This window comes from Octodon degus, unplaced genomic scaffold (assembly GCF_000260255.1).
Source record: "Octodon degus isolate 3935 unplaced genomic scaffold, OctDeg1.0 scaffold00147, whole genome shotgun sequence".
NCBI lineage: Eukaryota > Metazoa > Chordata > Mammalia > Rodentia > Octodontidae > Octodon > Octodon degus.
This window is the reverse complement of record NW_004524723.1, coordinates 1,981,010-1,991,670: the sequence shown is the minus strand read 5'-3', so window position 1 is coordinate 1,991,670 and position 10,661 is coordinate 1,981,010. Positions and strand designations below refer to the sequence as shown.

The window sequence follows — 10,661 nt, the reverse complement described above, 5'->3', positions numbered from 1 at the left end:
CAAAGTGGTTAGGATAGATATATAGTTACATTCTCTTAATGAATAGAGGGATTTGTTCTAATGGTGTTTGTAAATAGGATATCAAGTCTGCATCTTGTACAGCAATTAACCACTACTAGGAAGAATGTAATGTGTTAATTATTGAAACTGTCCTACCAATTTGGTTTGAAACTGTCTCATTGCTATTTGTTTCTCAATAAAATTATGGAAAAAATAAGGAAAGGCTATGATATGAATTTTGTATGAAGAGGAAGGAAAGCTACGCATTCACAAATGAAGCTCTTCATTTTATGAAACAGCGTCTTCCTAAGTAGTTCAGGCTGCCTTTGAACTCACTACATAGCCCAGGATCATTGGAAATTGAGTGATCCTCTTGCTTCAGCCTCCCAAGTACTGGGATTATAGATTTGTACCATCACTGGAAGTGAAATACACATTCTGGAAGAGCCAATTAAAGAGACTAAAAGGGAGAGAAATAATAGGGTAGTAGTCTCCAGCAATAAATAGCCAAGTTAAGTTACACTGCAAGCATTTGCACCTGGTTCAGTAAGCAGTGTTTTAAGTTTTTCCTGCCATTGTCTGGATTCTAAAACAAAGAAATCAGATAGAAAAGCTACTAAACTTCACCATGATTTGCCTTTGCATTTTGAATGTAAGTATCTCTAGAGTTGCCAGGCACTTTGGCACATACCTTTAATCACAGCACTCAAGAGGCTGAGACAGGAGGATCACTGCAGAGTTCAAGGACAGCCTGGGCTACACCACGAGCTTGAAGTCAGTCCCAACTATGTAGTGAGACCTTGTTTCAACAAACACAACACAACACAACTCCTCTAAATCTCTAGAGTTATTGGTAGTATGCCACAGGGTAGACAATAACCACGAGAAAAACACATTTCTTTGATCATCACTTTATCAACGGTAATCAGAATGTTTTTCTTTTACTGTTCTGACAAATTATAAAAATATAGTGGTTTAATACACACCTACCTATTTCAGTTCTAAAGGTCACAAGTTGGGCTGAATTTCTTAGCAGAGGCTTCAGGGCTCATTCAAGTTGTTGTCTAACTCAGTTCTTTCCAACTGTAGTCCTACAATCCCTGTTTTGTTCCCTTGGTGCCTTTCAGTCAAGGGTCTCCCCATCTTTGCTTTTAGTAGCAGCCTGTAATTCTTTCTCATGTTCTCCATGTTACAGGAGAGTCCCTCAAATTTCTTTCTTCTAACACATGTCTGTCTTCTGCCTCCAAGTAGAAAAATCTTCAGCTTTCAAGTGTTCACAGGATATAATCTGCCTACCATATTAACTAAACAATTCTTATATGAAAGTAGACATGGTTATATTATGGAATAAACAAAATTTATGTAAGAAAGAAAGAAAGCTAGGTGTGTAGCTCAGTGATACTATGCTTGCCCAACAGAAGGCCCTGGGTTTGACCCCCAGCAAACATACACATTCAGAGAAAGAGGGAGGGAAGAGAGGGAGTGGGAAAGGGAAAAGGAGGTGGGGGGAAAGAGGGAGAGAGGGAGGGAGGGAGACAGGAAAAGGAGTGGGAGAGGGAGTGAGTACAAGTGAGAAGCAAGTACAAGAGAGCAAGATTTTTCAAAGAGGCCACTCTGGGCCATTCCCCCAGGCTTCTCCCGGGTGTGCATACTTCTGCTTGAAGTCTACAGGTATCTTCATTAAACTGAGCTCCAGATGGTCCTCTCCAAAATACTTTCCTACAGTTAATCTCAGTTAATGGTTACTCCCTCCTTCAAGCTGCTGAGACCCAAAACCTTGGTGCCATCCTTCCTTCTCTTTCTTGCAGCTCATAACCTATCTGCATGCCTAGCTCCACTTTCAGGACTTACCCAGATAGCAACCTCTTCTCATCAGTTCAGTTGGAACCACTATCTTACAGAATCTGGGTTTTTAAAAAAATTAGCAGGTAGGCTAATCCTATTAAAACACATGTACAGGAGTCCTCCAATAGTCCTGAAGCCACAGACAACAAACAATAAGAGACTAAGAGCCAACAACTGTAACAATATTCTGTAATAAAAGCTATGTGAATCTGGCCTCTCAAACTACTGTACTTTCATTTTCTCACTTGAAGGAGCACTTCATGGCTTCTCTTTAGCACAAGTGAATAGCTATTTAGCACACATGAATAGCTATTCACATGAACAGCACACATTGCTGTTGTGTTTTAGATCATTAGGTAGTGAAATAAGGGTTTCTTGGACACAGCACTGCAAAACATTTACAGGTGGGGACTGGGAAGATAGTTCAGCAGTCTAAATGCCTGCCTGGTAAGCGTAAGGATTGGGGTTTGATCCTTGGTATCTCATGCGATGCCAGTCCTGCCCTGAGCTGGCCCCCTGAAAGCAAATATGGTGATACATGCCTGTAATCCCAGGGCTGGGGAGGTTGAAGACAGGAGAATCACTACATGCCCAACCTGTGTAGTGAGACCCTGTACCAAATAAATAAATAAAAAAGATTTTTTAAAAAAGTAACAACTGACTTGATAATCAAGATGATAATGTAGACAACTGCTCACTCCCAGGTGGTAAGCACACATAATGTGGGTGCCTGACAGGGTTGACTTACCTCCCAGGTGGGCAGGGCAGTGAGAGATTTCATCACTACCACCCAGCACAGTGCACACTTTAAAACTTGGGAATTGTAGTCAGTCATGGTGGTACAGGTTTGTAATCCCAGTATCTTGGCAGGTCGAGGCAGGAGCAGCACCAACTCAAGCCCAGCCTAATGACTTAATGTGACCCTGTCTCAAATAAAAAGGACTACAGATATAGCTCAATGTGAAGGCCTTGGATTCAACCCCAGTACCACAAACAAAACAAAACTTAGGAATTTATTTCTGCAACTTTTTGTTTAATATTTCTGGGTCATGGCTGACTGGGGTAGCTGAAACAGTGAGGAGCAAGATGCCACAGTACTTGGCGGAAAGCCCAGCCACTCTCTTGCGCTCAGAATTCAATAGACCTGCAGGGCTCTCCTGTGCACAAGCACCTGTCCGAACCCATCTTGCAGTTCCCTTCCTGTACTCCTCCAGGCTAGCTACACTGACATCTCTATTGCTCCCAAACACACTGGACACATTCCCCCTCAGGACCTTTGCACTTGATATTCTCAATGGAATGTTTTCCCCAAATGGCTTTGTGGCTATCTTATTTCCTTATTTTCTCATTTCCTTCAGATTCTTATTCAAACTTCAGCTTCTGAAGTAAGATCTTCTCTGCCCACTGTAACTAAACATTTTACTTCTCCCTCCTCTAGTCCTCATCATCATTGGTTTTTTAGTCTTTAAAGCTTATTTCCTTGCAATATTTTATTATGAAGTATTCGGAACAAATAAACTGAAAGAATTCTACAATTAAAAAGCATGTACCCACCACATATATCCTTTAATTAGTGTCTATTCACTTTACTGCATGTCTGTCCAACCATAGTCATCTTTTCTGATGGCTTGCAAAGTAAGTTGCACATCATCGATAACCTTTCTCCCTAAATGCTTTAGCATGTACACCACTAATGAGTTCCAGTTAAATCTCTGACTCAGGAACACTGAAGCTGTGAACTTGCACAGGTATGTGGTGCAAGACTCACTGGGTTGGATTACAAATGAATTTGACTCAAGAATGTTCTCCTGTAAGTCAGGAATATACTGTATTTGTTTCTAGTTCTTAAAAGGTAAAATTTACAGAGTGAAATGTACCACTGATACAGTACTTTTAACAAATGAACACACCTGCGTGACACCATCCTTTGCAGAGATATACAACTTTATTATCACTCTAAAACATTCCTTCAGTTTCTTCCCAGTCAATTTGCACATTCCAGTCCTTCCAGAAACCTAGATATGACTGTTTCCACCACAGATTACTTTTGTGGGTTCTACAATGTTTTATTAATGGAACTATACAGCTCTTATACAAGGCTAATTTTAGCTGATAGGCTAGTTCATCCCATTCCAGAAAAACTGGGCAAATGTTAATAATTCTCACATCTGGTTGTCCTATCCAATGTCAAGTTCCACGACTTGTACCTATTTATCAGCTGATTTTAAAAGTATTTTTAAAAGCAGTCTTAGCTGGGCATGGTAGCACATGTTTGTAATTGCAACACTTTGTGAAGGCTGAGGCAGGAGGATCACCAAAAGTTTGAGGCCAGCCTGGGCTACATGATGAGTTCAAGGCTAGCCAGAACCACAGAGTGAGATCCTGCCTCAAAAAAAAGTAAAACAAGCAAACAAACAAGTAGGGTACTAAATAAAATTAGGATACTTTCTGCTCTTATTCCTCTAAAGCAGGGGTTAGCAAAACACTGCTGTGGGAACAAAGCCAGCTCAAATCCATTTTAATAAGCTAATCACTGTAACACATCATAGTTGCTCATTTAAGTACTGTATGTGGCTGATTTCAAGCCATAATGGCAGAGCTGAATGGCTATTACACCACAAAGTAGTTCGCAAAGCCTAAAACATTTACTAACTAGTCTTTGTAGAAAAAAAAAACAAACCAAAAACAAACCCTGCTGATTCCTGTTCTAATAGGTGCTATGCTGCCAGTGAAAATTTTTTTACCCACCATGTACAAAAAGCAATTCATCTTGGACATACAGCTAATTTCTAAAGTCTCCTTAAAAAGCCAGGATTTAGCATCACTCTGCTTCCTTTTAAACAAATTAAACCAATCCAGAATGGGGGCTCAGATTCAGGGGAAGCATTAAGCTCTGAAAGGTCCAAATATTTCAAGGGGAAGGGGAAAATAGTCTAGAAGACACATGTTTTGATTATCCATTCTCTACTCCTGCCTTCAACATTTTCCTCAAAACAAGCAAATCTAGAACTTGTACAGGGTCTGTTTAAGAAACTGCTATACTGGGTAAGTTGGTGAGTGAACATGAAGTCTGGGACAAGCAGGGCCGGGGAGATACATAACTCAGTGGAATTAGCGCTTCCCTGGCAAGCGCAAGGGCCTAAGTTCACTCCTTGGTCCCACCAAAAAAAAAGTCTGGGACAAGGGCAGCCACTGTGCCACCAAAGAGGAAGGCTGGAAGGTGGAGGTTTGGGAACAGGATACAACTTACATGGAGCTTAGTAGCAAAGATGCCTTTATGTTATGTCTTACGAGTAGTTTTACATCTGCTGGATCAAGATTTGTGTGAAACTAGCACCATCTCTTCCATAAGTCAATATATATTCTTTTTTTTTTTTTTCTTTTCTTTTCTTTTTTAGACAGGGTCTCACTATGCAGTTTAGGCAGGCCTTCAGCTCACTTTGTAGCCCAGGATGGTCTCAAACTTGCAACAATCCTCCCGTCTCAGCCTCCAAAGTGCTGGGATTACAGGTGTGTACTACCATACCTGGCTTATATATTCATTATTATATTAGCCTGGCTAACATGGATTTTGAGTCATTTCCAACCTATCATAGAAGGTCAAGTACTCACAGTTTTGAATCACTCTGAGTGCTAGGTTATGGTTGTGGCTCTTAACTCAGAAATACTAGTTATCTACAAAACAGGTGATACTGCACACAGCCTGGGATGGGTACTGTTCAAAAGGAAATGTCACACAAAGGTTACCATGGCAAAACTCAAGAGTCTACAATGGTTGCTTGTATGCTGTTGGTATTATAGTAAACAAACAAGGGCAAGATAATTGCTAAGAAAATCCATGTGTGTCTTGAGCATATTAAGAGTCAAGACAGCTCCCTAAACAGTGTCAAGGAAACTGATCAGAAAAAGGAAGCCAAAGAGAGAGACACGTTGGTTCAACTGGAGCCTGCCCTGCCCAGAGATGCACCCTTTGTGAGAACAAATAGGTAGAAGCCTGAGCTGCGGAAGTGGGAACACAGCTCCTGCCTTTTAGCACCTACTAGTGGCTAAGGTGTTCTAGGCAGTGCTTATAAAAAAAAAAAAAAGCATGCTGATTCAACCCCTGGTTCCGCAAAAAACAAACAAACCAAAAAAACAAAACAAAACAGAAAAGAAGAAAAAACATCCTGAATTGTAAGGATAGCTTTCTTAACTCAACAGGTGTGTAGTGCCCTTACCTTAATAAGGAAATGGATACTTGAGACAGATTCTCACTGTACCTAGTTAGTTGCATTAGGTCTTTAGTCTTCAGTGTTTTTCTTGGTGAAAGATGAGAGGTGCTGTGCAGGTGTATACCCAAATGGCCAAATATTTATGGAATATTTATTTTGGCTTGAAGATCCATGAGAAATGATATGTCTAAATAAATGGAAAGCAGTGCATGGCATTATAATTAAATAAATTGCTTAAAGCAACCTATAAAAAAGGGCGCCAAGGACATAGCTCAGTTCAAAAACCTTGGATTTCATCTCTAGTACATCAACCAACCAACCAACCAACCATATTCTAATCCCAAAGGGATAATCAGTTGACATCCCTCCAGACCTCCCCCCACCTCTCTTCCACAATTCTAAAGAGCACCATTTTTTTGTGGCATGAGCCATATTTTTATTGTTTTTCTGCCTTCTAGATATACTCCCTTGTTAGACAAAACAGATTTAGTTTATCTTTTTAACAACTGTAAATTAACTCATTATATGACTGCATCATAACCTTGACAATTGCAGACATTTAGCTAAGGATGGATCTTTATTTTCCACAATGGTAATGTTGTAATAAAACAATCTTGCATAAGACAAGTAATACATATATTTCGGTAGAAGAAATCTTTAAATGAGAAATTGGGAGTCAAAGGGAATATTAATCCAAAAATTTGTTAAAGCAAGATCAAATAAATACTTGGCTCCATAAGAGGAAGCAATAAAAAGGCTCAAGATGCAATATGTATATGAACAAGTTCCCCATGAAGAATGTATTTATTATAATTTGCAAACATGTATCAATAAAAAGGGAAAATACATTAAGTCAGGCCCACAAACATCAAGAGGTATAGACAGTGGTTCTCAACCTCAGCAATTTTGCTCCAAATGTCTAGAGACACTGGGTTGTTACATCTGGGGAAGTGCTATTAAATGTAATGGGTAGAAGCCAGGGGTGATACTAAACAACCTACAATGTATAAGACAACCTCTTTATCCACACATAAGGAAGAATTAGCCAGCCTAATTCACTCATTAGTGTGCAGGCTGAGAAACCTTGGTTTAGGATTATACCACATTGGCCTAATAGCTCCCTTAGAAATGTAGAGGACAACTATAATTTATACCTTCATATTGTTTGTGGTTTATTGCAATGGAGATGCTCTAGTTTAAACACTTTCATGCACAATGAAGTTTGAGATGAAATCAATCCCGCGGCTTCTAACATTGTTTCTATGCCTTGGGGACAAACTGTGAAAATTCCTCTAATCTTCTTTTGAGTTAATCTCAGACAGCTCTTTGAACTGTCCTTGATGGGAAAATAGTTTCTAGCCACTTATCAATCTGATTGCTACTAAAGCACAAAGTGATGAACATCCTAGTACTAGGATTTTCGAAGAGTGGAATTATAATCTTCCCCCATTCTACACAAACCAGCTCACATAAAGTTTACTAAATTATTGTTTTCCACACTTGCTGCAATTAATTTTCACCTATCCTGCCCTATTTCTGCTTTTAAATATTTATCCAACGAACTGAAAGGCCTATTTCTTATTTCTCTAAGAGTATACCACCCTCTACTTAGAATACAATTTTTTTTTTAAATGGGGTGGGGCAGGGACTCACTATGCAGTTCAGGCTGGCTTTGAACTTGCTGTGATCCTTCAGCCTCAACTTCCCAAGTGCTGGGATTACAGGCATCTGCCACAACATATAGCTTTGCATACAATTAAATTACAATGTTGTGTCACATTTTAATTCTGAAACTTCCTCACCTTCAGGGTCGGCTGCTGCCATTGCTTAAATCCTGTGACAATGCATTTAAAAATTATCTAATAAGAGAAGGTATTTTAGATTCTTATTAATGTCAACCTGACAAACATCTAGTGAACACTTGGGCCACTGTACTAATCAATGAGATCAATAAAACAAGACGCAAAGGCTTAGACTTAATGGTCTGCAAAGCTTTTACTGCGATAACATTACTGAATGATCTTTCGTCCTTAGTACCTACAAAAACACTGATTTCAACCTGTAGAAGTACTTATAGCGCTTTTATAGTGAAGGCTTGGATGCTACCGACTTCTACACCCCTTCAACCCTTCTTTGGGAGTCAATCTAAGTGGCTGGTAAAGGAAAGAATAAATACACCTTACCACTGCTACAATATACAATACTACCCACTACTACCTGCAAACAAACACCTGTAACAGGAGCTCTTACTCCCTACATCACAAAATATAAAAGCCAGCAACAACTCCGAAACATACTCCAAATGAACTGAATTTCTAACAAAAGTATAGTTAGATAATTCTTTATCCACGAATAATATATTATAGAAGCGATTCAAGGATGCACACTGAAAATGAAATAATGGTGAAAGGGAAACAATTCCAAAATAGCGGTAACACCAGCACACTCCCACGTCGCTCTCACTTCAGGAGGAAGGCTTCCGCACAGAGCGGGCTGGGGGCTCCCAGGTGCGAAACACTCCACGGCGACGCGGGGGCCGTAGGTGCGGCACCGCCCCGCCACGCCCCCGCACGGGCCCGCTGCCTCCTCGGCTGCCCACCCGCCGGGAAGCGCCCAGAGGCCTTGGATCGACCCCGGCAGAGGAGACGCTTTGGAGAAAGGCAGGGGAAGGGGAGGCAGGTAGGCGGGCTTTTCCGAACCCAAAAAATTCACTCCTATAGGATTGCGGCTATCAGCCACCACGCGCAGCTTCGGAAGCCCACTCGCGAGGGTCCAGTGTTAGGGCCCCGCGGCCCAGGGCCCGCCCCCCACTCCTGCCTCAAGCCCTTAGCGCCGCAGCCCCACCCCTCCTCGTCGGCCGCGCCCCGCCTGTTCCAAGCTGCCCCCTTAGCTGGCAGTGGCCTGAAGTATCGGTCTTCTGGAGGTGGCTCCGGAGTTACTGGCCGCGTCTAGAAGACCGAGGAGCTGGGCTCCCATACCTGCACTTTCCTCCGCCCAGCCGTGTTCTGCCGGTGATGAGCCGCCATCTTGCATGTTGACAGTGCTACGTCATTTCCGGAAGAGGTTCTGCCCGGACGGATGTCCCGCCCTTTCCCGTTAGGGCAGGGTCGGGTGGTGGAATATGTGGTACGCAGGTCGTGTGCTTTTTAGGTGCGGTTCATTGGCGTGGCAGGTGGTGTGGTAGAGGCTGCTGTCAACTAGACCGTAGTACTTGTATAAAGTTAATGGAGGGCTGGGGGGATAGCTTGGTGGTCGAAGCCCCTCTCTGGCAAGCACGAGGACTGGGTTTGATGCGCAGTACCTCGTTCCGTGCGGTTGCCGTGCGGGCCGTCGAAACCGGGCCTGGTGGCGCACGCCTGTAGTCTCAGCGCTCGGAAGGCTGGAACAGGAGAATCACTACGAGTCCGAGCAGCGAGGCTCTGTACCAAATAAAAGATTTAAAAAAAAAATTTAAAGTTAGTGGTAATAGGGCAATTCCTCAGAGCTGAGGTCATTCCTCAGACCTGGGGCTTGTGCTACTTAGCACTTCCTCAGGTCTTCAGAAAGCACGTAATTGAAATAATTGATAATGCTTGCTTTCAACTTTTTGAAGTCTATGCCAAGACTCCTAAGCAACAAAAAAAGTATAGCTTTCTTTTTTTGTTGACAACTCTTACTCATATTTCTATATCCATCAATTATAGGTACTGGGATGAGTCAGTAAAACCTCTTCCAAGTGCCACCCCTTGCGTAGTGATGGTAAAGTGCTACAGCGTTTGGAGTACTCAAGTCAGCCTCCACCTCAAGTCATTCACACGCAGTAGGTTGAAGTCCTAAATCAGCCTTTACACATCATTTCCCTGAGACCCCCACATCTTAACAGAAATCTTTTCACACATAATATTGAGCACCTTGTAGCTCTGTTTCTTTTGGGGCTTAACATTGTATCAGCATTCCAGGATAATAATTATTATGCATAAAAAAAGTTTTAACATCCTAAGAAGTCTTACATGCATATTAAATAGAAATGCAGTAAGTTCAAAAAGTAGATAATTCTAGGAGGCTTCTATTTCTAAATCTTATTTTTACTTGTTAAGTCTTGTTCTACAGATTGATCTGTCTCTTTGCCAGCTAATTTAATGAACTTATATCATCTTCAGTGTATTTTTACTGTATTTCATGGATCTACCCGTCTCTCATAGGTCTTCTTTTTTTAAAACAAGATTTTACTATGTAGCTCAGGCTGGCCTTAAACTCACTTTGTAGCCCAGGCCGGCCTGAAACTCGAGGTGACATCCCTGCTTCAGCCTTCCTAATGCTGGGATTACAGTCATGTGCCACCACACCTGGCTTCATATGGATCCTATGAAATTAAATGAGGCATTGTTAATACTGTCAGATGCCAGCAAATAGGAAATATTCTGTGTATCTTTGGTATTAATTTAATGATGACCTTGTCCTGGAAATACTGTCAAAGTGTTGTAATTTCCTAGGACAGATTATCTCAGCTGTTTTTGGTAATGTAGGCTGCATCACTTAAAAGCTTTCAGATCCACTTGAAATTTCCTGTCCTTGCCTCTTGCTCTCATAGCCTGGGAGAGGCTTGCAACACATTAAGGCTTTTTC

General features: G+C 41.5%; 1 protein-coding gene and 1 pseudogene across 2 annotated transcripts in view; both read right to left on the bottom strand.

Annotated features, from left to right (window-relative positions):
• LOC105743664 overlaps positions 1 to 7,880 on the bottom strand; it is a 15,645-nt pseudogene extending 7,765 nt beyond the window's left edge.
• The window catches only part of Wdr48 (WD repeat domain 48), a 50,305-nt gene extending 41,197 nt beyond the window's left edge, over positions 1 to 9,108 (bottom strand). The window contains exon 1 of one of the 2 annotated variants that reach the window (XM_004642160.3): positions 9,035 to 9,108. In XM_004642160.3, coding sequence (XP_004642217.1) covers positions 9,035 to 9,082 — 48 coding nt within the window. In that variant the 5' untranslated portion in view covers positions 9,083 to 9,108. Of the gene's footprint in view, positions 1 to 6,062; positions 6,162 to 9,034 lie in introns of those variants that run through there. The other variant, XM_023702214.1, reaches the window with a different exon arrangement.
• Between the last annotated feature and the right edge of the window lie 1,553 nt (positions 9,109 to 10,661).